Genomic DNA, 26,484 nt, shown 5'->3' on the forward strand with positions numbered 1-26,484 from the left:
GTGCTCGGTGTTGACGCCATATCTTGGGGCCATCTGTTTCCACTCAGGGCTTTGCTGGTGTCCAGATCCCACATCGCTCCCTGGGGTGCACTAGGCATTGCACGTCTGTGGAGACAGCCGCTCCCGGCTGTGATCAGGGGCAGAACTGCAGGTGGTGCCTGACCTCCGCCTGTGCGGGGCGGCACTCTCTCTCCTCCTGGAGTCAGTCAGCGCCCTCTCATTAAGGGCTGCAGTTCCTCCCATTGGGCTGCTTGCCACTTCTCCCTGCTCACTGGGAAACCCGAGCCGTCTGCCCGGGGCCAGCCTTGGGATCTCTGCACTGAGGTTAAGGAACCCCGAATGCTGGGAGGAGGTGGGAAGAGGTTCGTGAGTGACTAGCAACCCTTCCACACTGTGACCCCAAGTTACCAAACCTCCTCAGGAACCCGCTCCCCTCTGGCCAGAATGAAGGGGGGGGGTTGCGAATCCATGAGGAAAGACATGGTGACTGAGACATGGACAGGGGAAGAGCCATGAGCTGGATTCCTGGTGTGCTTTGGGATGACAGCACAGGTGGATTTCCTTTCCCTGAGGTAGACAGGTTAAGGTAGAATTATAAGAAGTTATAACTTGAACTCCAGAGCAAACTCAAAGCATTTTGTAATGCATGAGTGAAGCCTCACAACTCACGAGGTGGATTAGTATTGTGGGGAAACTGAGGCACAGAGTGGTTCGGGCCAATATGTTCGAAAAGAGTCATTGATTTCTGGCTGAGTTTTGGGACCCTGACTTGAGACACTGAAGGCCTGATGTTCACAGGCGCTGAGCCCCTGCGGCAAGCAGACACTGACTACAGCAGTGACTCCCCTGCCTTTTCATTGCTCCAAGTCGGTTCTTTAATACACCTCGAACGCTGCTGCTAAAGAGGCAAGAACAAAGCAAAAACCTCCCTGAGAACTGAGCTGAACTCAGGGGGGAGCTGAGCTGTGTCTCTTGTGGCAGAACTGCTATTGCATGGCTATCTGTCACATTAGCGTCACTGAATATGTCTGGATTCTTGCCTCCCGGCAGATCCCCTATTGTCAGTCATCCTAGTTACATTGGAAGAAACCCCACCGGAGCCAGGGTCAGGACTTTTCGATGACCTTGCTTCAGTGGGGGATCTGGACGGGAGGCAAGGGGCCACATTACCAAGAGTTTTCCCTGGGCTCTTCCTAGCTAGAGCTGGGGGGAAATTATTTTCCCATCTCATAAGAACTTTTGAGATGCCCAAAAAATTTCCAATCCCAAAGTGGGATGAAAAAATTCATCTTGAAAATTTTCTCAAACTAAAAATCCGAAACAACAACAACAAAAAATGGAATCAGGTCACTTTCACCTGAAAAAAATGAAGTTTTAAAATGGAAAACACCTCCTCCCCCCAGAGTGTTTGAAACGGGAAATTGGTCGACATCGGCCCTTTCCTGGGGACATTTTGGTTTCGATGAAGCGATTGTTTAGAGATGGAAAACTATCGTCAAAAAATTCCTGCGCTCCAGGCACTAGTGGGACGAACCCTCCCTGTCTACTCCCGCTGACTCCAGCCCAGGTGGTTCCGGTTGACTTGTCAAGGACATTTTGAATAGCAACTGTAAATCTTTCCTGTGTTGTTAGGGATAACTGCCTGGGTGGGGCGGGGAGGAGGGACAGCGACTGGTGCAGTGGTATCGGGCCAGTGCAAGGGCAGAGGCTGGGAGGCAGATTCATGCAGAACTCCAGAGGCAGCAGCTGTCCTGAGACACACACAGGTGAGTCCTGCAGTGCTCTGAGCAGGGAGCCTTTTTTTTGTAGCATGTAGCAGAGAGAGAGAGGCTGGTCTGCTGTACAGGGAGCTGGCCCTGAGAGACCTGGGTTCTATTCCCACTATGAACTTCCTCTCTGACCCCAGGCCAGTGCTTTAAGGACAGAATTTCAAAGGTTTTTAGGCACCTAGAGATGCAGCTCGATATCTAGTGGGGTTTACAAAGCACCAAACCTTCTAAGTGCATTTGAAAATCTCACTAGGTGCCTAAATGCCTCTGAAAATCTGCCTTTAGTATGTGTGTACCTCAGTGCCCCACCTGTACAGTGGGGATAACAGCATGGCTGGACCTCGCCAAAGGGCTGGGAGGAGAAATAGGTTAGATATTGTGAGGTGCAGCCTCAGATACTATGGTGATGAAACCACATAAATACCACAGGTAGAGTGGGAACCTCTCTGTATGCTGCTAGCCCTGCCCTGGGTCTGACCCCTTCTTTTCATCTACGCCCCCCAATCTCCCCCTTTTCTGAATATAAGCTGGGCTCAGTGCTTTGCTGTATTTTTTTCTGAGCCCCCAGCCCGTGTTCTCTCTAAAACAACCCTCCTCCCTCTCCCCCCGAGAGGATTCCTCTTTTACAGGCTAAACGTCCATACCCTTCATTTAATCACCAGCCCTTTCTTATCTTAATCACCTGGCCTCTGTTTGTAAACAAAATGCTGGCCCCGTCCCAGAGGCACCTCTCCTCTCCACTAATTCTGTGCTGTAGTTAAGAGCTCCACCTGGGAGCTTGCACACCTCCTGAATGAAACTCAGGGGTCTTCTGCCCTCCCCTTTCCCCCCCCCCAATGGGCACCCTTGCATCTACCCCGGAGCTGGGGTGAGATGCCCAGCTGCCAGAACATGCCCATCCTAGGTCTGATCGAGCTAGCATGCTAAAACGTAGAAATAGTGGTGGGAGGGGTGGGATGAGTATGAGCACATCTGAACCCCATAGGCCTGTATTCGGGGCAGCCAGTCCCTCCTGCTGCTTGGACTGCCGCGCTTACATTGGCTCAGTCAGCGCAGGGCTGTCACCTTGGTCTGGGACTCGCCCTGCCAGCTCCAGTGCAGACACGCTCTGAGTCTGTGGTTTCAATCCCACAGTGGTGACGCTGTCTGTCAGACACTAGCCTAGGGGCCAGCTCCGCAGCTGGTGCAAACTGACACACCCCAGGGACTTCAATGGAGTGGCATCAGTTCACACCTGCTGAGAATCTCAGCCCCTTTCCTCTGTGCCACCCATGCTGGGTGGAGACGCTGGCAGCTGAGGGCTCCTTTGCCACTGTAGCCATCGGCCCTGTTAGTTAGTTATTCCAGGAAGCTGGGAGGAAATCAGATTTTCTGTGGTTCGTTCTTCTCTGTAGACTCCCTTCCTCTCTGTGGAGCAAAACTGAGGTTCCTCAGCACATTAGTGAGCAATGCAAGTCAGAGAGGCTTTGGGCTGGATTCTGGCCCGGGCCTGGGGGCTCTACTCCAGTGGGTGGCATGAAGCAGCTGGAAAAATGGCATGACTGGCTACCTGGGAATTCTTCCCCAGCTTGAATGGAGCCAGATTGTGCCTAGTCAGCAACCCAGCTCTGCTTTTGAAGGTGCCGTCTTCTATGTGAGGATCTCGGCTTTCATTAAAACAAACAACGGTAAGTCTCTAGCTGTCCTGGATGTGAAGAAAACCTTGAAAGGTGAAGTGAGTATTATCAGTGTAGTGATGTCTGAGTCTGCAGAGAGCCTGAAGCAATAGCCCTTAGAGGGACAAAATGCCCCATGAATTTCAGGGGGTGTTAACATGGGTGCCCAATAATAAAGCAGCAAAAACTTACAACAAACTGGGTCATGGCTGTGCCAAGAATCTGGGCCAACAAAGCTGGCAGACAACCACTTTTGCCCCTGTCCTGCCCAGAAAGGAGCACAGCCCATACCAGTGCCGAATCTAGGCCTCTGAACATCTGCTGAATCAGTGAAATGCTCATGGCAGAATGCAGGGAAGCTGTTTTGAGTTCCTGGGATGGAATCCCATTCCTGCATCTCCAAGGGCCACCAGCTGGTCCCCCACAACTCCTATGCAGGACTGACTTGGAGAAGATGGCAGTGCTGAAAGCAGGCACCCGCAGGGCTCCCTGTTCTTTTCATGGACAGGTATCATCTGTCTTTGGTGCTGTCTGCTGGTTCCTTGCCCCGGCCCATCCAAGAAAGACTCATCTTTAGGGTACGAATGGGCAATGGGCAAATCATGAAAAGTGCAGAGGTCCAGATCAGCATGGAAAAGCTTGGGGACAGGGGGCCGGGTTCGGAGAGGAGTCTGTGCCGGTGTAACTTACATGATGAAAGGGCTGGAAGACATTCACTTCCCCACGTTGGACTCTCTTAGACTGTCCACGTGGTCTGGCCCAGTGAGATCCTCTGTCACAAGGCTTCTGATCACAGCCCCTTGGGAAAAGATGTTTCTTCTCCATGAAAATTTTTGACAAAGTTGCAAAATGTTTCACTTTTTTCTGTCAAAACAAATTTCCTCGTAGAAACTGAAACCTGAAAAAAACGTTCATTTTTCAGCAACCCCAAACTCTGAAAATTTTATTTTTTTGTTGTTGCAGGAAACAAAAAAAAAATCAGATTTCAGTTTTTTGGCAAAAGTATTTGATGAACACAGAAGCTTTTGCTGAAAAATTCCCATTTGGTCACAAAGTCAGTTGACACCGAACACGTTGCATCAAAATGTTTTTTCTGTCAGCTCTAGCTAGACTCCTCTCTACTCCTTCCCATTCCCGCTCTGATCCCCGTTCCCATGCCCATCAGAGCCCCTATCCAACCACCACACTGCTAACCACGAAGCCCCCTTTCCTCCTCACTACTGGCTCTCCCGGCCCACTCCTGCAGCCACTGCCCCTGCTTTCAAGCCTGGGGCCTAGCAGGAATGAAGGGCCTGGCTGCTGGGTCGCAGCGTGGCACACACTGTACATTTCCCCCCCACCATGCCGAGGCTTCATTGTTAGTGCACCCTTGTTGGTGCAAGTCCTTGCACGTGCGGATTCTGTGCTGTGAAACTACAGGGGCTGAATCCTCAGGGATGGCTCGAGTGGTCTGAATTAGGTGAACCCAGTTTGGCTGATACAAGAGCCAGGCCCTCCTGGAACGCAACCCGAAACAGGATGGTTTCTAGCCAGGTACTACTGTCCCTGTCATAAAAGATCATTAAGAGCTGGATTCTGCCAGCCCTGCTCACATTTATCATGACCTTACATCGTGTCGATTTCAGGGGGGGCTCTGTGTGAGTGGGGGGCAGAGGATGGGCAGGATCCAGCCCTAAATGCCTTTTGGTTTCATTTGATCTTAGACCATAGACCCCCCCTTGGGCATGGCAGGGCTACCCGGCTGGCTCGGAGGGAAGAGCCCTTCCTCCTGACACATCAGCGACACTTATTGTTTTGATGCCCCTGTTTGACGAACTGGGAAAGTTCTTAATGTTTTCTCTGTGTTGGTGCCTCAGTGTCCCCATGGCAGTTCTTAAGTATCTGGCAGAGCAAAGGGCCAGTGCACCTAAATGCCTGGCACTCTGTCTCCTAGCAACTGATGGCCTGGGCCCCTCCCTTGCAAAGGTGCCAGCTGAAGGTGTTGGAGACAAAGGGATCAGGTGACCTCCTGGCCCGGGAAAGGGGCTGAGGAGAGAGGAGGGGCTGGGAGGGGTTGTTAGTCTGGAGCTGGCTGAGGGCAGACGTGGGGGTCTGGCTCACTGACCCCCAGAATGGACCCGGCCGAGGGGTCCGGTTCTCTGTACCTACAAGCTCTGTTTTAGACCCTGTTCCTGTCATTGAATAAACCTCTGTTTTACTGGCTGGCTGAGAGTCACGTCTGACTGCAAAGTGGGGGTGCAGGACCCGGTGGCTTCCCCAGGACCCCGCTGGGGTGGACTCGTTGTGGGAAGTGCACGGAGGGGCAGAGGATGCTGAATGCTCCAAGGAGAGACCCAGGAGGTGAAGACGTGTGAGCTTCTTGCCCTCAACAAGTCTGCTCCAAGGGAGAGGAGGCTCCCCAAAGTCCTGCCTGGCTTGGTGGGGAGGAGTTCCGGAGCATCGCCCGGTGACTCCGTGACACCCTGCTCACTCGCATCTTGGGACAGTGGGCAGGAAAGGGGTAGAGGTTTGGCTCCAGCCTCCATCCCCAGGTGGTCCGGGCAGCTGAGCCAGGGGCGGGATGCCTGGAGGGAATCGTGTCTCTTTGCCACGGGGCCTCTCCTGGGATCCAAACCTAGCTGTGAGCTGAGCGTGAATTGTCTGATAACCTCCTGTCCTATACTTGACCTTCTTGGCCTCCCGTGAACAACACGTGGATGCCCTGAGGCCTCACGGGCCTGGTGCGCGCGGGGGAGAATTTATTCCTTGTTGTTGGGTCTCACTCCATTAGCAGCTCAAGGTCACCCACTCAGTCAACACATTAATCACCTGCTCACTCCAGCTGGATGCCAAACATCAGCTATTATTAGCACAGTGCGGCTTTACCTGGTGCAGGATCTTTCCTATAAACTGCGCAGCAGAGCTAAATCACCCCTCGCTCTCCAGCGAGATTGTAGACCAGACACTCACCCCTGGGCATTAGGCCACCCCAAGGAGGACCGAAGTCCCACTGACTTTGTCTCAAGAGCTCCAGGCAGGGCCAATGCCGTCTTCAGGCGTGATACGAAAGGAGGGGGTGAGTCAGTGAGTTGGCAGCCATACAGGGAGTCTGTTCTGGATTTTGGGAGGGCCAGAGGAGAAGCTTTCACCACAACAGAGGCAAGACAGATGGAGGAGGGGAGAGGGGACTAGGCAAGCTTGGGGAGCAGGGAGGGGAGGGGAGCGACCAGGGCTCAGTGTCCCTGGTGTTAGTGAACGGATTTGCAGCCATGTAACATCAAATCCCAGCCTAGGGTCCATGAGGAGGCTGTTTCTGACCCAGCAAAGAAGTACCCCACGGCTGGGTTGTTGGGGAAGCAGCAGCTGGTGGGAGGTAGGTGTCCCCACCGCACATGCAGACCAAGACAGCTGAGCCTGTCATTTGCCAAAGCTGTATGGTTGCCAGGGCCGCCCAGAGGGGGGGCAAGTTGCCCCAGGCCCCGGGCCCTGCAGGGGCCCCACAAGCCGCTTTGGGTTTTCGGCAGCACAACGGCGGCGGGCCCTTCACTTGCTCCTGGTCTTTGGCGGTGGATCCTTCAGTGCAGCAGAAGACTCGGAGCTAGTGAAGGACCCGCCGCTGAAGTGCTGCCGAAGCCTCAGAGCGCCGCCCAATGAGTACAAACACCGCAAGCAGCAGGGGGGGAAAAAAAGCTGCAATCGGTGGCACTTAGGCTGCTCTACCACTGCGGCTTCGTTCTTTGGCTGCATTCGGTGGCAAGTCCTTCCCTCCAAGAGGGACCTGCTGCTGAATTGCCGCCGAAGACTTGCCCCTGCCCAAGCCCCCTGAATCTTCTGGGAGGCCCTGATGGTCGCTGCTAGTGAAATGGTCCCTGGTTAGCGCTGTCCTTTGTAACATGGGCCTCTCTGTAGCCCAGAACCCCCTATGGTGAGGCAGCCCGGAACTGCCTCTTACCAGCAAGCTGCTCCCATTTGCACAGGGACCAGCAGTGACCTGCTACTCCTGGCCCGGAGCCATCGCTGGCCCATGGCGATGGCAGGGTCCTGGAGGGTGCGGAGGGAGCACCATGCTGCCCAGGAGGAGGCGGAGAGGATTCTAGTGCTAGAAGAAAGCTGGAGGCCCTGGCCCAGAACACGCAGGACAATCCGAGGTAAGAGCCGAAATGGATGGAAATGTTCCTACCCCAGCAGGGGTGGCAGAGCTGTCGAAGGCCTTCTGGGTCATCTAATCCAAATGGTGAGTAAGCAGCATTCTCCCCTGCCAGTGGGCCCTCAAGTGTGACACCTATTCCCCTTTGGGGTGGGTCCACAGGCACCTTCCCGGCTGGAGCATTGCAGTTCCTAACCCCCCACCCCCACTCTACGGTGTGTCGTTGTTAATAACAGGAGGACTTGTGGCACCTTAGAGACTAACCAATTTATTTGAGCATCAGCTTTCGTGGGCTACGGCCCACTTCATCGGACGCATAGAAGGGAACATATAGTGAGGAGAGAGAGACACATACAGAGAACCTGAAAAGGTGGGAGTTGCCCAACCAACTCTAGAAGGCTAATTAATTAAGATGAACTGTTTTCAGCAGGAGATAAAAAAAAAACTTTTGTCGTGATCATCAAGATGGCCCATTTAGGACAGTTTGACAAGAAACCGTGAGGATACTTAACATGGGGGAAATAGATTCAATGTGTGTAATTTCTCAGCCATGTTAAATATCCTCACGGCTTCTTGTCAAACTGTCTGAAATGGGCCATCTTGATGATCACGACAAAAGTTTTTTTTTTCTCCTGCTGACAACAGTTCATCTTAATTAATTAGCCTCTTAGAGTTGGTTGGGCAACTCCCACCTTTTCAGGTTCTCTGTATGTGTATATATCTCCTCACTATGCATCCGATGAAGTGGGCTGTAGCCCACGAAAGCTTATGCTCAAATAAATTGGTTAGTCTCTAAGGGGCCACAAGGACTCCTGTCCTTTTTGCGGATACTGACTAACATGGCTGCTGCTCTGAAACCTGCTGTTAATAAAGCCAGGCCCCAGCAGGCCGGTGGCCCTTTCTCTGCTACGCTTGATCTAATAACCCCTGCTCCATGCTCTGTACTTGTCTAGGGGCTTGTGTACGTCACCCTGCTCTGTCTGTCTATGTTATTCCGTGGCTGCTCCTACAGCGAAGCCATTGGGCTTGGATTTCAAGTGGCTGCCCCCGAATCACTGCACCGGGTTTGATCCACCACGGCTGCAGGTCAGCTGTATTTAATAACATCCAGCTGGTTTGTCTAAGGTTCCCCTTCGGTCTGTCCTGCCTTTCCCCTGACATTTGCCTGCATAGAGAGCTGCGGAAGAACAAAACCCAGCTGATGGGTTAGTAGCTGGTCTGAAAAGGAATCTCGGAATGAACTCGTGGACTATTTCAGCCTTAATGAAGCTGCCCCCCCAGAGGAACTTTGTTTCCTGGTTGATAACCGAGCTGGTTAAAAAGTGTCTTTGTGCTTCTCCCGTCCTCCGGGAACCTGTTCCTCCGAGTGCAGAACAAATGATCACTTTCTGCTTCAGTGCCAGACCCTGCGCTACTGACCAGCTCTGCTCACTTTCCTCCTGTGAGTGATGTGCAACCTGTGTCTACAAGGGGGCTGAAAAGAGCGACCCCCCCCAAATAGTTCTCCTGGTGCCTGGGCCCTGATCTGGGGCCAGTGTTTTTACTGGGTTAGCCACAGTCCCTCTGCAAAAGGAACGAGTTGCCGTGCAACAATCAAACTCATGCCCTGTGGGGTGTAGCTGACCCTCCTTGTAACTTGTGATTTACCTGGCCCCAGCAGAGTGTGTCTGACTCGCCCTGTCCCACTGGTGCCCCCTGCAGGCTGCCTGGAGTGTGTGAAGCGCCAGCTGTTCCGTGTCGGTGATGACTGGTACTTCCTCTTTTTCCTGGGGGTGATAATGGCGCTGATCAGTTTCGCCATGGATTTCACGGTCTCCAGGGTATCGAACGGTAACTATTGGCCAGTTGTGATCGCTTTCTCTCAGCTGAATACTATGAAGCACCCCAGACTCTACAGTGAGTAGGGCAGAATGATTATCCGCCTGGGGAAACTGAGGCAGGTAGCGGGGCTGTGACTTGCCCTGTGCCACAGGAGGAGGTAGGATCAGAGATGGGATTAGTACTCAGGTGCTCCTGGCCAGACCTTGGCTTGCAATGTTCCATTGGATGCCTCTCCTGAATGCCCCATAATCCTTGCAGCTAAAGCTGCTCAGTGGGAGTTTTCTGGACATGGAGTGAATTCCCTCTGCGCTGCTCCTGCCTACTCAGCAGGTAGGAGCCCCAAGGCAATGGCCTGTCCTGGGAGTGCATGGGGTGTTTTACAAGACTCCACTGCAAAATTACTTGAGAGGAAGCTCCCGGCCTGGCTGGTCTCTGTGGGGTTCATTGCCTGTGCCATGGGGATGATGGCAGAATTCAGTGCAGGGTATCACTGGCTGAACAAACAGCATAAGCTTAGGGAAAGGAGTTGGGTGGGTAGGGCACTGAACTAGGAATCAAGAGCATCAGGTTCTATTCCTGCCACTGACTCTCTGCATAACCCTGGGCAAGTTACCCCCTCCCTCCCCTCCACGGCATGGGAATAGCAACACCCCCCCGCACCCTCCCCACTGGGATCTGTGGCTGGAAAGCAGTCGAGAATTGCCCTGTTCCATCAGACGGATTTGCAGCAGTACCCTAGCAGCCCACTGACGGGTAAATACACAAAGCCAGAGTCCAGGCCCAGAGGGAAACCTTAGGTTACATTGACACCTAGTGGAGTTCGCATTAGATCAGGCAGCATCCTGGGAGCTCCTCTGTGTATCTCTGTTAATTACTGTCACGCCCAGAGTGCACTCAGGATGATCCACTCCAGGTGGGCACAGAAATCTAAAAGAGGCTTTTCTCCTCCCCAAGGAATCCATTCCAGGTGGAGACAGAAATCCACTTTGTTCTCGTTCTTCCACGTGAAGAAGGGGACAGAGAGTGGGAGAGGGATCCCAGACTGAATTTCTGTGCCCGTCTGGAGCAGATTCCAGCAACGCTGGCTGTGCAGCTGATGGCACGAACCAACTCCAGGTGTCGCGGCGACCTGCTTACTTCAGCTGCCTGTTCAGAGCAGCCCCCATCTGTTTTCTGGAAGGCAGCAGCTGGGCAGAGCGCTGAGGAAAGAGGGATTTGGGTTTCAGATAGGAGAGTGGAATGTGGTCCCAAGAAAGGGCAATAGAAAGAGGGTTCAGATGAAGGATGCCTCGTGTATACGACTTATTTCCACAGACCCTCTCAGGCCACTGACATTGATTTTAACAGGAAAAGCTTAGAGCACGTCAGCCAGCCGAACCCATCATAGAGACTGTTCCCACCCCACCCTTTGCTGGTCCTTCTTCCCCTCCCCCTCGACTGTCCTATCACAACCCACCCCAGTTTGTTTTGGTGTCATGTTTTTTATGTAGGGTAATGTTGCAGGGAACGCAGAGTTGGAGGCTGTGTTGAACGAAAGGCAGGAAGAGCATTCAGAAAATCAAAGAGTTAGACACTGTGTAATAAACCCGTGGAACTCACTGCCATAGGGTATTAGTGGTGCAAACAACTTAGTAAGATTCACTATTGCACTGGACACATATAAATTAGAATGGAATCTGAAGTTTACACTAGCTGGGGTGAAAAAAAACAAGCACTACCAATCCTCATGCTTCTGGGCATAGGAAGATTGTCAGATGGGGGTCAGGAAGAATCTTCCCATCTTACTCCAAGGGCTGTTATTGTACAATTAGATGTTTGAATGGGATTAACATCTTCCCTTGGCCACTGAGAACTGTTGGAGAGAGTGAACTGGAATAGATGGACCAATGATCTGTTATGGTGCAGCAGGAGGTGGAATCCCAGAATAGATGGGCCATTGGGGGTATGAACTAGAATGGTGGGAAGTTGGAATAGTTGAACCGTCGCTCTGTTCTGATCTGTCGTATGTGGGCTATCAGAACAGATGCACAACTGATCTGTTGTGTTGCGGAGGGAGGCAGGATATTGCACTCGCTAGGCCACTGGTCCATTTTGCTGTATCACTTCCTTCGTCTCTGCTGTACTCGTTTTCTAGCACACAAGTGGCTTTACCAAGAGCTCGGGGATCACTTACTGCTGAAGTACTTGTCCTGGACTATGTACCCGATTGCCCTGTCCGCCTTCTCCACTGGCTTCTCTCAGAGCATCACTCCACACTCAGGAGGTGAGTCTGACGTGCTCAGACACGAGGCTCATAGGTCACAGAGGAGGCATCTTATGAATAAGAATCATCCCTTTGTCCCATAGCTCCTTACAAGCCTGGTGTCTCTTCTGGAGTCACGCCCCAAGCTATTGACTACCCCACCTGATATCAAGTGATTCAGGGGTGGCTCTTCTGTTGCACTGCGGGCTCATGCTGACCAACATCATGATGGGGACAGTGCAGCCCAGTGGGCAGTAGATGCAATGGTTCTTCCATTTTGGGTGGGAGGGTCTTCAGAATGAAACCTTCTGAGAGCTAAGCAGTGGGGGGTTGGGGTGATGGTTTGGGAGATGGTCCATCAGAAGGTCTGTCTCCTAGAGAGTGGCCTGCAGAGTGAAGAAAGCTGGAGACAGATGTGCACATCACAAAAATCCCATGGTGGTCAGTACTAAATGAGTCCCTTGTTGGCCATCACAGCAGACAGGTCAAGGACTGGAAGGGCCTGGAGAGTGAACTCCCCTCTCGTGCCCCAGGTCAGATGCATTGAAGGGCATTGGCCGGGTTGTGCATGGGAAGTTTGTGCTGCCACTTTCCACATTGTATGGGCTCGGTGGATAAACAGAGGACTTCTGTCTCCAGGGCTGACCACAGGGAACCTTTCACTGGCTCTCAATGTCAAGTGTGCACAAAGGTCTTTGCCCTATAGCAAGCAACAGATGGGTTTTTTTTTTTATCCCTGGAACCCAACAAATGTGGAAGACACCTTGGGTAGAAGCAGAGCATCTCTCTGCTTTTGGATGATCTAGTGGCATCTGGTTTGAATTGCAAGTTCCGAACTCAGAGTACACCCCCTTGGCCTTGTTGATACTGGGTTCCTGGTTGGAGACTCTGTGGAATCCCAGAACTGGAGATCCAGACATTGCTACCAAATGCCTTCACCTCCGTTAACTCTTGGCTCACCAAGTGGTTTGCTGGCATTCTGGTGTGGCCTACTTTTTTGTGTTTCTCCAGGCTCTGGCATCCCGGAGCTCAAGACCATTCTCACCGGAGTCATGCTGGAGGAGTACCTGGCCATTAAAAACTTTGGAGCCAAAGTGGTGGGGCTGACCTGCACCCTCGCGTGTGGGAGCACTATATTCCTCGGCAAAGTTGTAAGTGTCCCCTGCTCGGTCTCGTGGCTGAATGAGGCTGAGGAGACATTTTGGTTGCTGGTTCCTCTTGAGGGACCAGGCTGGTGTAGGCCATTGGGGATAGTATAGGAAGTACAGAAAGGAGAGCCCTATGCTCCCTACAAGGGACACTTCCAAATCTTGGGAGGGAGATGAAGTCAAAAGGTGCTGGGGTGTCCCAAGCAGGGCTAGCTCCACAGCTGGTGCAAATCAATTTACATCAGTGGGATGATGCTGATATATACCAGCTGGGAATCTGACCCTGATTCAGGGCACCCGAGTGATCTTTAGCTGTCTGGTATCTGAGGGCGAGTTTCAGGCAGGTTGCATCAACAGATTCCAAGTCCAGCGAGAGATGGGAATCTCCAGATACATATGCAAAGAACCCAAGGGCTGTTCTGGGTCTGAGAACGGGGTGTCTGTAACATGCTTGAGACAAACTGTGAATGTTCTTAATGTTTTCTCTGAATACTGTGTTGGTGCCTCAGTGTCCCCTATGCAGTTCTTCAGTATCTAGGTGGTGTAAGTATAAGGGTGTATGATTGCTGCAGAGCAAGGGGCCAGTGCACCTAAATGCCTGGCACTCTGTCTCCTAGCAACTGATGGCCTAGGCCCCTTCTCTGAAAAGGTGCCTGCTGAAGATGTTGGAGACAAAGAGGTCAGGTGACCTCCTGGCCCGGGAAAGGAACTCAGCAGAGAGGGAGGGGCTGGAGGGGGTTGTCAGTCTGGAACTGGCTGGGGATGAGGAGTGAAGTGTAGACGTGGGTGTCTGGCTCACTGCCCCCCAGAATGGACCCGGCGGAAGGGTCCCATTCACTGTACCTACAAGTTCTGTTTTAGACGGTATTCCTGTCATCGAATAAACCTCTGTGTTACTGGCTGGCTGAGAGTCACGTCTGACTGCAAAGTGGGGGTGCAGGACCCTGTGGCTTCTCCAAGACCCCGCTGGGGCGGGCTTGCTGTGGGAAGCACACGGAGGGGCAGAGGATGCTGAATGCTCCAAGGAGAGACCCAGGAGGTGAAGCCGTGTGAGCTTCTTGCCCTGCAGATAGTCTGCTCCAAGGGAGAGGAGGCTCCCCAAAGTCCTGCCTGGCTTTGTGAGGAGCAGTTCCAGAGTATTGCCCGGGGACTCCATGACAGTGCTCAAGAGCCTCTCCTCTCTGAGCGGCAAACAAACGGAGAATGAAACTGTCCAGTGGCTGAGCAGCAATGACGGACGGATGGGAATTAGCTCATATCAGAGTGGGGCAGTGGCACTAAAGGTTGAGACCAGCTTGCTGTTAACAGCTGATTTTTCCAAGTGACCTAAAATCTGCCTGTTTACTTGGGTTGACCTGAAAATTGCTGTACCTGGGGGTTTGACTAGTGGTCCAGATCTGAGGTCAGCAGAGCAAGGATTGAGATACAGCCCCCACATCTCCCCCTAGGAAATGGAAGGAAAATGATCAACTATAAGCTTTAGAAACTCGAATGATGTTTTGCTACTGGCTGCATGAGACCTCCAGCATGTCTCCTAAACTGAAATCCCCTGTAACACAAGTTTTCCTTCCACACATTAAAGACAATGGTGCCGTCTAGTGGCTGGAACGCACAGAGGCGAGTGCTTCTCCGTCAGCTCAAGCAGCAGAAGTCTGTGCCCTTTGGGCCGGAAGGAGCAGGGTTCTAGACCTGGTTCCTCGGGTAACTGCCTGTTGTTGGCAGATGTGAACTGAATGCTGATCTATGCGGCAGTAGGGGGATTGGCTAGGTCATTGCTGCAGGAGGTAATCTCTTGAGACCATCTGATCTCATGGGCTTTTCAGCCTGTATTCTCATCCCAAGCAATTCAGGTGACCAGCTGGGGCCAGATCCACACCTCGTGCTGTCATTGCACCGATGTCAGCAGGTTACACCTCGCTCAGCTGGGCTGTGGCGTTTCTCTCCAAGGAAGCCACTGCTCTTTAGTGAGTCTCTGCTCTTCATGCAAACCACTGAGCACTCAACCCCTCCTCTCTCCAGGGCCCCTTTGTGCATCTCTCCAGCATGATCGCAGCGTATTTAGGAAAGATCCGAACGTCTGTCGTTGGGGAGTATGAGGTAAGGTGGCAAATGGGGTGGCCGCCTGCTGGTGAGAGGAGAGGGGACTCGGTGGGTGGGGTCAGACACCCCGATCCCTTCTCCCCAGGGTTGCCCTTATCGACTGGTCCCCGCTGGCAGCGTAGTGGGGCTCCCTGCGAGTGCTAGAGTCTGAGGCAAACCACCCTGCTCTGCGTGTGTCTCCGTTCCAGAACAAGAGCAAGCAGATGGAGATGCTGGTGGCAGCCGCTGCTGTTGGAGTCGCGACTGTCTTCGGGGCTCCTATTAGCGGTAAGAGTGCAACTGGCCCAGCCTGGGGGGCAGCAGGGGTGGGGACCATGTCACATGCTGGTGAAGTATGTGGTGCCTCCCCCTGCCAGCTGGGTCACAGAGCAGAGGTTCCCAAACTTTTCTTATTGTGTTCTACTCCCCGCCGGAGCTACCCCCAGACTCCCTGCCGGAGCTATCACCAGCAGCCTGCTTCCCCTTCCCCTTCTCATCACTGATACTTTGTGTGTTCTTCTTAACACCACCTGTCTTTAGCCACCTGTCCATATTTCACTGTTACAAATAGAGATAGTTACAGTGTGACGTATACAACTGAACCCGCCAACCCCCCCGAAGTTCTGAGCTCAGTTAGACTGGACTGTTGCTGGGCAACTGAACCCGCGCTGCATGGTGATTGGAGGGGAGGGCTCTATACATCAGTGTCACTGTGTATCTGTGTCCTCGGTGGTACATCTTGAAATAAATGACCTACCGTGTTTTATATAACAAATTGGCACCGAGTATTAAAGCTCCTGTGTACCCCCAGGGGTATGCGGACCACCATTTGGGAACCCCTGACATAGAGGATAACAGCCTTCTATTGGTGCTAGCTAATAGAGGATCTCACATGGTCAAATTCTGTTCTTTGGGGCTGAAAACCTTGTCTTGCCAAACAATACAACAGCCCTCGCTCTAACTGGCTCTGCTCTGCCCCCTCTGTTCCCATTTGTGCTCCTTACCCCCACCCCACCTTGCCAATTTCCCTCCTACCTTTCCTATAAAGCTAGCACTTTTGGACCCAGCTGGGAGGTAGGAATTCACCTCCTGTTGTCTTCACACCCTTTCTGCTATTGCTCAATGAATAGCAATTGAGCCTGTTACCGTGGCGAGTCAGTAACTCAGAACAAAATGGCACCTGGCGGAAGCTGGGTGCACAGACAGGCATTGGGATGTCTGCCCTGAACTGCATATGGGAATACCCAGAAGAGAGCTCCCAGGAAGGTGAGAGGTCCCCTAAGAAGGAAAACCAGGTGGCAAAACCATGATGACCCTACCTGGAAAACCAGGGTTAGGGTTTTATGAGTTAGGGTTTCTATGCGTATTAGCTTCTGTGAAACCCCTTTTAAATTTCAACAGGACAAATGCTAATGTGGGTCCTTTGAGGAGAAAAGCTCAGAACTGAGCTCTCCAGCAGCAGTAGGCGGAAACAATGTCCCCGCTGGAATTTCTGTCACTAGATGCCGGGTGGATTCGGAGCTATCCCACCTCTGCTCCAAAGGCCTCTGATGTCAATGGAACGACTCTCCATGGAGCTTTAAATCAAGCCCGTCTTGCATTGCTATGTCTCCAGTGCTGTGTTTTCCCCCTACGCTGACAGCAGCTATGTATTGCTCAGCCTAAGGCACTTTATGACAAAGAAAGAACAAATATAAAGTCTCCAAGGGTCAGCGCGCACAGGGCCTTGCTCTGTAACATCAGCACTGAGCCATGAAATTGGCAGTGGCCTCACAGCAGCAGGTTGAGGGAGTCTTCTGCATTTCAAAGATCAGTATCTCCTCTCCGTGATGTAACACTGTCATTTGTGGTGCTGGAGGTGGAGGAGTCTAAGTGGTCTCTTTGTGAATAGCCCAGACTACTGGTGTGAGGACCTGGGCCCTTGTTGCTGTACGTTTTCCCCAGGGCATTTAACAAGCGCTTGAGAGTTTGCCAGGAGATGAGGCACAAGCACCTGGCTCATTCTGGGTCTGCTCTGGCATCCAGCTCCCCCAGGGCCTGCTCAGATGCCTATGGCGAGTTCTCGCCTCTCATTTGCCACCCTAGTAACCTGAGACCTCTTTCCCCAGGGGTCCTGTTCAGCATTGAGGTGATGTCATCCCACTTCGCAGTCAGGGACTATTGGAGGGGCTTCTTCTCTGCCACCTGTGGAGCCTTCATGTTCCGCCTGCTCGCCGTCTTCAACAGTGAACAAGGTACAAGGACCAGCACTAGCTGAGTGATTGGAGAGGGGCACAAGGAGTGGTGGGATAGCCCATGAGTGAAGAGAAGGTCAAACCACACATGGGTATCTGTGTGCAAAACTGGGCTGCCCCATCACTGAAATATCCCTCCTCCAGTCCTACCACTGTGTGTTGGGAGCCTATGAGATAAGCAGCATCTGGCTGGGTCAGAACTTGGAGGTGAGACCTTGGCTGCGAGGTTGTGTCAGGAGCCACAGATACTTAGTGCAGAGTTATTCTGCTGATTCACACTGGCAGTCAGATCAGGCGGATCATATTAGTTCCAGCTCTGCAATATCTAAGGGACAAGGGTCCTTTTTAAAATGGAAGGAGCAAGGGGAAGGGACCGTAGAGAACTCGTAAGGACAAACCTGATATTCTGGCTCAAATTCATCTCAGCTAGTTACATTCTATCTTACTATATACCTCCTGCACTTTGCATACAGTATTCTCTTCCTACCCAAAAGTGGGGTGTGTGTGTGTATGCTTTTGTCACATGCTGTTAAACAACTGCTGTGCCCAACCCCAGAAGTAGCTGCATTTTAATGGTGGTTGAAAGATTCCTTTGTAAAGCAGTCTGTAGTTGGCAGAGTGCTTGCTGTCCTTCAGGATGAAAGGTGCTCTGTTCAGGCAGAACGGCATTTCTTTTTTTAAACAAAACCCTGGACCAGAAAAGAATTCATCTTTCTCCTGACTGAGGTCAGAACAATCCAGCAAAAACACTGGTCTTTGAAAGCAGACTAGCAGGCTCTAGGCTGAGTTTTGGTCCCATATCCTGCTAAGATCAGCTCGTTAATAGTGCATGATGCATCTTTTATGTTCTGGATGCGGCTGACAGAACCACGGTCTGGTCCCCGGCGGTGCAATTTCAGACATGGCCCTGCTTGAAAACAGTTGATAAAGCCACCTGCCGTGCTGGCCCAAAGCATTCCAGGCAGACCAAATGAGGCTCATATTGCAGCAGTGAAACTGAAATGACTCTGCCAGCCCAGGATCTAACGGCTGTTTGTTCGCAACATAAAAGCATCAGCCATTTGGCACGACTGGCCGCCGTCGGTGCCACCACAGGTCAGGGCTGAGCTGCATCGGCAGAGCCATGTCTGTGGACTGAAACAGGGGGCTGAGATGGGGGAGCTGCAGGTCACGACTGAGGTGCCTGGGAAGAGGAATGTGTGGCAGACTGCAGAGCTCCAGATGTGTTTCTGTCTCCTGCAGTTTTGTGAGCATCAAACGTCACCTCATTTCTCCCCTTGCCTTCAAACCGTCAAAGAAAAGGCCAGAGTCTGAGTCACACCGAAACGATCAGGGGGGATGGGGAAGTGCTGGGCGCTGTAGCATGTCTTGGGAGGCTGTGAGATGCCAGCTCCACATGGAAATCCAAAGCCGCCAGCCAGGCTAACCCCCAACACTGCAGGCTGGCTTGGGCGGATGCCTTAACGGTAGAGCCGTGCTCTGAGAACCCATCCATGGGCTGGTGGCATCCCCCCGACATGTGGCTGGGAATCATCTTCCACTGGTGGGGCGGGCTCTTCCGGGCTGTGGGTCAGCAGGTACTGTTCTTTGCTGCACAGGTGGGGATGTAAATATCATGTCACCACGGAGGCTGGGCTCTGGTTTGTCCCCATCCCAGCACCACTCGGGCCAGTCTGCTGGCAAAGTCCGGCTGCTGCCGCCGCTGACGGAATCTGTGATATACACTCAGCTCCCTATTGGCTAATCAGGGACACCAGAACACAGGGGGCCAGTGGCTCAGGGGAAGGGGCAAGGCAGGGATGGGGTCACGGTCCGGATGCCTATAGCCCCCCCACTTTTAGGGCGCTTCCACCACTCCCATGGCTAATGCTAATAGAACTGGAGGGTGCATGTTGAATTGGCCTGGGGGTCCGTAGTCATGACTTCTGACTCTTTCTCCCAGAAACCATCACTGCTCTATTCAAGACCAATTTTAAGATTGATTTCCCATTTGATCTCCCAGAGACCTTCTTCTTCATGGTGCTCGGGTAAGAGCAGGTCCAGTCTGGTCTGTTTTTTCTTTTGTTCGGTGCAGAGGTGTCACTTTCCAAGGAAGGGGGGACAGTCCAGTAGAGAGCTTGCTGCCCTGGGGCCTGCAAACGGCCGCTGTGGGCAAGTTACTGAGGCAACACTCTGCCATCTGTACAATGGACATGCTAGCAGAGCCTTACCGCACCGGGGGTGTGAGGATGAAATCTATTAGGAGCTGGGAGGTGCTGTAGATAAAGTCACTAGCCAAACCTGGGAATTGCTACATTCATGGTCTCTCTATGCTATGGCATGAATATGTCTGGTGATGAAATCACCACGTGCGCAGACCTCCGGTTGTCTTGGAGGACGCAGGCTGCTCTCAGGGGAGAAGTAGGGGGCAATTCCTGTTTTTCGTTCTCTTATCTCGGCAGGGGGATCTGTGGGATTCTAAGCTGTGCGTATCTCTTCTGTCAGCGCTGGCTCCTGGGATACGTCCGGAGGAACATGATCACCGCCAAGCTGCTGGCTACAGAGTAGGTGTTCTGGAGGGAAGGACGCTCTCAGGAGTGGGGGCTGTTCCCAAAGTGCAGCAGGACGGGAGGCGTGCAAGCCACGTGTGTGGCCGAAGATCTTCTCTGCCCTGGCCCTGTCATCTTGTCCCTCCAGCCTCCGCACCCTCCATGCTGAGCTGGATGTCATCTCCCACCGGATCCGTCATGGTTCCTTGGCTCAGCCCCCAAGAGCATCCTTGGCATGCTCGGCTTCAGCGCTGCCCACAAGGGGATGGTTTGTCTCCTCCTCCTCCTCCTCTGCTGCAGGATGGAAAGAAAACCTCCCTCCTGCTCAGAACCTTTGCTGGCTTTTCACCCTAGGGGAGAATTCATGGGCCCATTGCAACTTGGCACCCCAGCCTGTGTGACCTGCCATCTCCCTGCCCCTCCCTTTCCCCTGTCGTTCAGAGAGCCCTATTCCAGGGTCGCCATGTAATGTTACATGTCACTGATCTGCCTTTTTCAGCAAGCCCATTTATTCCTCCCTGGTGGCCCTCCTGCTCGCCTCCATCACATTCCCTCCCAGCCTGGGGCACTTCATGGCATCCAGGGTAAGTACTGGCCTATCTCAGGATCCCCTCGCCTGTTCTCTGACCAGTGGGGATCTAAGCACTCACTCCAGGGTGGAGAGGGGGGGCCTTTCCCAACCAGCTCTGAAAGACAGGCCACACTGTGGAGATACAAACTCCCCCCTTCCTAGGGTCTGGCTTTACTAACAAAGTAAACTGTTATCTTCTCACTAAAGTCCAGCTCCAACCCTCTCCTCAGGCTTGGCTGCACCTCTCTTGGCTCCTCTTGTCAGACTCCTCACCCACACCCTATGTCCTCTCTGCCTCCCACCCAAGATTCCTCTGGCAGGGCAGCAGTCCCCTGAAGCCTGTATTTTCCCTCAGTCTGGTGTTCCAGGCTTAATACAGCTGGTAGGTGTAGCAGGCTGGGGCCATCTATGGAGCTACTCCTGATTTACGCCAGTGCAGGTGACAAGAGAGTCAGACTGTGTCTGAACATGATAGTAATTCACAGCATCTCCTCCTCCTGTGCAGGGAAGTGCTTAGACCTGTCTCCTTCTTTCCCAGCTCAGCATGAAGGAGCACCTCACCTCCCTCTTTGACAACCAGACGTGGGGCCTTCTGTCCCAGAACGCATCGCTGGCCAGGCCTCCTCAAGTCGACCCTGAAAACCTGTGGATTGAGTGGTGGGAGCCCAGCATCACCATCTATGGCAGCCTGGCGCTTTTCCTGGTGATGAAGGTATCGGCCCTGTCAAGGTCTCCATGAGATTGGGTACCATGGGTCTGATTCTACAGGAACCTCAGTGCTCTGAGGAGTCGGGAGCCCCTTGCTGGATCACCCCCTAGGTTCAGGGAAAGCCAAGAACGTGCAGCCTCATGGCGCAGAGATGGGAGAGGAAAGTCAAGGACCCAGTGGAGTCTGATAGGGGATACAAGGTGGCAGCACCTCTGCGTAACCAGAGGGCTCCAAGGTTGTGCCATGTGCACTGGATGGAGGGGAAGTGTTCCCTCTCTGTGTCTTCTGGCAAGGACTTGAGGGCCAGAAGAACCAGATCTCCCATGTAATGTCTGGCTAGGTCAGCTGAGACCAGCTCAGCACAGCTCCTCTTAGCCAGTCCAGAGGAAGGCTTCCTTTTGGGTCCCCTGGCAGAGCTGTCACCTCTGGGCGATGAGGGTCTGGTAATGTGCTGGGTGTATGCATGGAGCAGAGCCTGCTGCTGGATGGAGGACTCTGCAAACTGGTTTGCTGGCTGGACCCCCCTACACCATCGCAGGCTAGGGATGACTGGAGTGGGTGCAGGTGGGTGGATCTCACTCGCTCCTGCTCTCTCGTTCATTCAAGTTCTGGATGCTGATCTTGGCCACCACCATGCCGATGCCAGCTGGGTACTTCATGCCGCTCTTTGTATACGGTGAGACCGCTTCGCCCTGCCTTTGCACCCATTTCTGATTGGCCCCTTTGATTGTCCTTATTACCATAACGGGGAATAAGGGCTGCCCATTGGACCAGCCCTTTATCGCTCAGAGGAGGCTGCTGGGATCTCTCGACATGCAGAGCGCTTGCTCTGCAGAAGGGTGGTGGAGAGAGGGGAAAGCAGCGAGTGCTTAGACCAGCAAGATCCACCCCTGGCTCCTGGGAACTTTGGTTCCTGCTCCGGTGGCACGTACACTCGACAAGTTCTGGGCATTTGCGCTTCTGACCCAGAGGGGCCCACTGGGGGGTGGGAACGTGAGTCCCTGACCTTTAGATCAGAGTGGCTGGATTCCAGCGGTGAACATTTTTCCAGGTGCTGCAATCGGGCGTTTGGTGGGGGAAGTGGTCGCCTTTCTCTTCCCCCATGGTATCCAGTTGGAGGGCGTAGTTAACACCATCACTCCGGGAGGCTACGCGCTGGCCGGTAAGTCTCTAGCACGTGATCTCAACTCAGGAGTGTGGCTACAGGCTTCGAATAATGAATGAGGCTGCAGTGGTAGGTGCCTTCGCAGGGTGGCTCCAGAATTTAGTGTATCACCCCATGTTTCTGGGGTGGTCTCCAGGATCCTTGTGTCTTCCTCCATTCCTTTCCCTTTCCGAGGCCCTGGTGTGCTGCGAGCTGGACACAGCTCCACTCCACCATGGCTTGAATGGCATGACAGCCAGCGAGAATAATGCAGGAGGATGTTGGAGCTGGACACAAGCACCCTGGCAGACCCACCCCTCCTGCCCCAGGTGCTGGGCAAGTAATTGCCCTTTGTATTGTCCTCCTGTCAGGGGCAGCAGCGTTTTCGGGCTCGGTCACACACACCCTGTCCACTGCCCTGCTGGCCTTTGAAGTGACCGGGCAGATCACCCATATCTTGCCCGTCATCCTGGCTGTGCTGGTTGCCAATGCTATAGCCCAGAAGTTTCAGCCCTCCTTCTACGACGGCACCATCATCGTGAAGAAACTGCCCTATCTGCCCCGGATCAGGAGCCGACACATCGGGTGAGCCCCTGGGGAGATGCTGCTGCCACCTGCTGCCCCTCGGACGGGCGTCTCCACTGGCCTGGCGCTGGGTTGGCGCTGGTGCAAGAGGGGCAGGTTAGGCAGCCAGCTAGAGCCGGAGGGGATGCAGCCCCACACCACCGCTGCTGGGTAGCGAATGCAGCGCCTGGCACAGAGACAGAGCTGAGGCAGAAGAGGGGCCCTGGTGCACCGTGGGTTAACAGATCAACCACAGGGTCCTCAGCTCCCACGGCGATCCCCGCATCAGTCTTTGGTTCCTGGCTCTGGCTTACCCCGGCCCCCCCCGTGGTGATGGTTGTCCAGAGGCCTCGGTGCTGGGTCAGAGGAGAGCGCTCTCCCCTTTGCCCTGGCTGACCCTCGGCCCTTCCACCCCCAGCTCCTACAGCGTGACCACTTGCCAGTTCATGAACACCCACTTTGCAGTCCTGGCCAAGGGCGCCAGCTTTGAAGAGGTCCTCAGGGTCGTGACCTCTACCGATGACCTGGAGTACCCCATTGTGGAGAGCACAGGTACCGTGCCACACCGCGCCCGGAGACGGGGCCACGGGTCCTGCTGGCCTTTCCACTTCCCTCTGTCCCCCAGGCCCATGGCCATCTCTGTTTCTCCTTCCCTCTCCTCACCCCTCTCCCTTTCCCCCGGAGCTGGGCCCTGCTGCCCTGGGCAGCGAGAGACAGACCCGCTTCCTAGTCTGGAAGGGATGGAGCACCTGGAGCGGTTCTCTTTATTGATGTGGCTGGCGTTTCTCCTTGCTACTTAGGGCCCCGGGCCAGAAGGGTGGGAGCGAGCTGGTGACATGAGCAGCTTTACCTTGGCAGAGGAGCATCTGTGGCTTAACAGAGCCCGTGGCATGGAGCTGCCTCCCTGGATGCAGCCCCCATGGTGGGCAGAGATGTGCCATCAGCCTGGGCCCAGGACCATGAAGTGCTCAACTGGTGCGAGGGATCTGAGCTACCCTTCCAGCTCCTCCCATCTCCTGTCTCCTTCCCCCCTAGAGTCTTTGATGCTGGTGGGCATGGTGCAAAGAACTGAGCTGGTCAGGTATCTCCACACCCACGATGAAGCCAAGCCATCCCCCCAGGAGCCAGGTGAGAAGGTAGGTTCAGAGCACTCATCCCCCTGCTGCGCATACGGCCCTGGGAGAGCCCCTCCAGCCAGCAGCTCTTAGCACAGAGAGGGTGTGGGTGCTGGGGAACCAGTGTCCGGCCAGACCTGGGAGGGAACTGGTGCGATCCCTGGGCTAGAGGTTGCAGGTCGTCCCCTCTGTCCGGTCAGCCCCACCTTAGAGCCTCTTCCCTTCTCATCGCTTCAGCCCATGAGCGATGGGAGAGGCTCTTCAGTCCCGGCAGCCCGGGCTGGATTGTTCAGTGCGGTCCATTAGAGTGCTCACTCCAGTCTAGTGAGGGCAGGGCAGGTGGTCACCATGGGTCAGTCCCAGTTTCCTTCCGAGACTATTGGATGGCTCCATGTCGCACCCGTGGCCCTCCCGGAGCTGTATCTCCTTGGAGAGCCCCTTCTGCAATGGGGGGTTCAGTGCCTCAGGCTACGATGTGCTGACACCGAGGCCACATCCCCAGAGACGCCGGCCCAGGCAAGAGGCTTGCGGGGGCGTTCGACCCTACCCCAATATCACCACTGTTGTCCTGCTGAGACCATGCCCACTGCTGAGGCTCCACACTCTTAAAGGGGCAGCATCTGGCAATCCGTAAGGTATCCGACCGCAAAGGCACTTCACCGAGTCCTGTCCCCGTGGGAGGCAGGGTGTGGGTGGGAAATGCCCCCGAGAGTGCTCTACGAAAGTGGTGCCACTGCCATGGCCTCCTCCGGCCTGTCAGTGCCCACCTCCCGCTGTCTTCCCCGACAGCCTTGCTCCAGCGGGACGCTGGGGGACGACTGCGCCATCGAGCCAATAACTCTCCAGCTGTCACCTTGGACATCTCTGCACCAGGTAACTGGGCAGGAAGAGGGCCTGGGAGGAAGGGCTCTGGGGAGAGGCCAGGCTTGGCAGGAGAGGTGGGGCTAACAAGGATCAGACTGATTGCTGGGAGCCGCCTGCCTTGCCCGAACCTGCTGAGCAGAGGCGGCAGCTGACAAACCATTCAGGGGTTCCAAAGGCTATCGAAATACAGCCCCAGGCCATGTTTGTGCCTGCCAGGACCGCCCGGGGCGGGGGGGGGGGAGAGAAGTGGGGCAATTTGCCCTAGGCCCTGCAGGGGCCCCCACGAGAGTTTTTCAGGGCCCCTGGAGCGGGATCCTTCACTCACTCTGGGGCCCCCGGAGCTTCTTCCACTCCAGGTCTTCGGCAGCAGGGGGTCCTTCTGTCCCAGGGCGGAAGGACCCCCCCGCCGCCAAATTACCCCCGAAGTGGGACCTGCCGTTGAAGTACTGGGTCCTGTTTCGGTGGTAATTTGGTGGCAGTGGGCCCCGCCATGGGTCTTTGGGGCACTTTGGCGGTGGGTCCCGGAGCGGAAGGACCCCCCACCGCCGAATTACCGCCGAAGCGGGGGCCCCCTGCCACCAAAGACCCCAGGCCCCCTGAATCCTCTGGGTGGCCCTGGTGCCTGCCCCCTATCTGTCCTCCTGCTGTCTGCCCTTTGTACTAGTCCCGTCTAACCATCTCTGTTCAGGCTGAGATGAGCACCGGCCACGTGCTAAGACCTGGTGCATTGGTTGCTTGGAGAGCTTGTCTGTTTCATGTGCAGATGATTGTCCATGTGAGCTTGGGTCACCACGGCATGAATGTGGTATAAAGACCCAGCTAGATGGATCGGCTTCAGCAAGAGAGACAGGAAGGCTCTGGGCCAGCTGCCAACATGCCCCCCCCGTTACAAAGTGCTGATTCCTGCCGGGATTTGTTTTATTACATGGGCTCCGTGTCCTCTGCAGGGGCTGCTCCCTGCACTGTTGTCAGCAGAGGCGGCTGGATGCCCTGAACTCGCCTGGGGAGGGTACACAAGGATGCAATAGGGGAAGCCCAGGGCCCTGCTACCCTGGGCAGCTCCAGGCTTGTGTGGGCCCTGCCAGCTCCATATGAAGAGGGAACCATTGGGTGCAGAGGGGCAGGAGGACTCTGCCGAGAACTGGGCGACGCTGCCCTGCCATGTCACACTGGTCTCTCCTTCCCTTCCAGGCTCACAACCTGTTTGAATTGCTGAACCTGCAGCGTGTCTTCGTCACGTCCTTGGGGAGGGTCGTCGGGGCCGTCTCTCGGAGCGAGGTAGGAGCTGGGGCCAGCTGGGACTCAGGGTTGGGGGAGAGCTGCCTGCGGGGGATGGCCAGAGGCTCCAGGACCCATCCTGGGCGTTGAGGAGGTGACTGAATGGCTATCGAGTCCCCGGGGCAGGGAGGAGCAAGGAGCCAGGTGGGGACACGGCCTTGCCCACCTGCCGCTTTCTCTTCCAGATGAAGAAGGCGATTGAAGACCTGGCAAATCCGAAGACGTTGAAGTGAGCGATTCGGAGCCTGGGAGAGCAGCCCCTTCCCCCCCGCGCAGCAGAGTGTGGGACAGGGGATCTCGCTGGGGCCCTGAGATCTCAGCAGTAGGGGGGCGGTACTGGCAGGCGTCTCCCCACTTATTTTTTGTAAATGGAAATGGATTTGAAAGCTCCCCCACCCTTCCTGCTCCCCCCGCAAGAAGCCATGGTTGTGAGAGCAGGGGCAACACCTGGACCTCTCTGGCCCAGGGACCCTGCCAGCCGCTGGCAGCCCTTGCCCACCCTGGAGACATGATAACACAGAGCTACCCAGGGACAAACACCTTGGCCCACAGACTGTCAGCGCAGAGGGCAGGCCAGGCTGCAGGGTCTATTGCACTGTGAAATGTGCATGCGTCATCCTGAATTTAGTGCCTGCCG

At 54.4% G+C, this 26,484-nt stretch overlaps 1 protein-coding gene across 1 annotated transcript; it reads left to right on the forward strand.

Annotated features, from left to right (window-relative positions):
• The first annotated feature begins 1,688 nt into the window (after nucleotides 1-1,688).
• On the forward strand, nucleotides 1,689-26,363 carry LOC115636981 (chloride channel protein ClC-Kb-like). The gene is made up of 21 exons (XM_030537765.1): nucleotides 1,689-1,766; nucleotides 3,337-3,436; nucleotides 7,381-7,551; nucleotides 9,252-9,380; nucleotides 11,506-11,634; nucleotides 12,625-12,764; nucleotides 14,781-14,858; nucleotides 15,050-15,128; nucleotides 16,949-17,074; nucleotides 19,017-19,101; nucleotides 19,516-19,617; nucleotides 20,102-20,186; nucleotides 20,712-20,885; nucleotides 21,489-21,558; nucleotides 21,934-22,044; nucleotides 22,398-22,611; nucleotides 23,009-23,142; nucleotides 23,626-23,726; nucleotides 24,495-24,578; nucleotides 25,761-25,847; nucleotides 26,033-26,363. Exons 3-21 carry the CDS (start codon nucleotides 7,428-7,430, stop codon nucleotides 26,078-26,080), a joined length of 2,100 nt encoding a protein of 699 aa, XP_030393625.1. The 5' UTR covers nucleotides 1,689-1,766; nucleotides 3,337-3,436; nucleotides 7,381-7,427; the 3' UTR covers nucleotides 26,081-26,363.
• Nucleotides 26,364-26,484: the final 121 nt, after the last annotated feature.

Source organism: Gopherus evgoodei, chromosome 18 (assembly GCF_007399415.2).
Source record: "Gopherus evgoodei ecotype Sinaloan lineage chromosome 18, rGopEvg1_v1.p, whole genome shotgun sequence".
NCBI classification, from domain to species: Eukaryota; Metazoa; Chordata; order Testudines; family Testudinidae; genus Gopherus; species Gopherus evgoodei.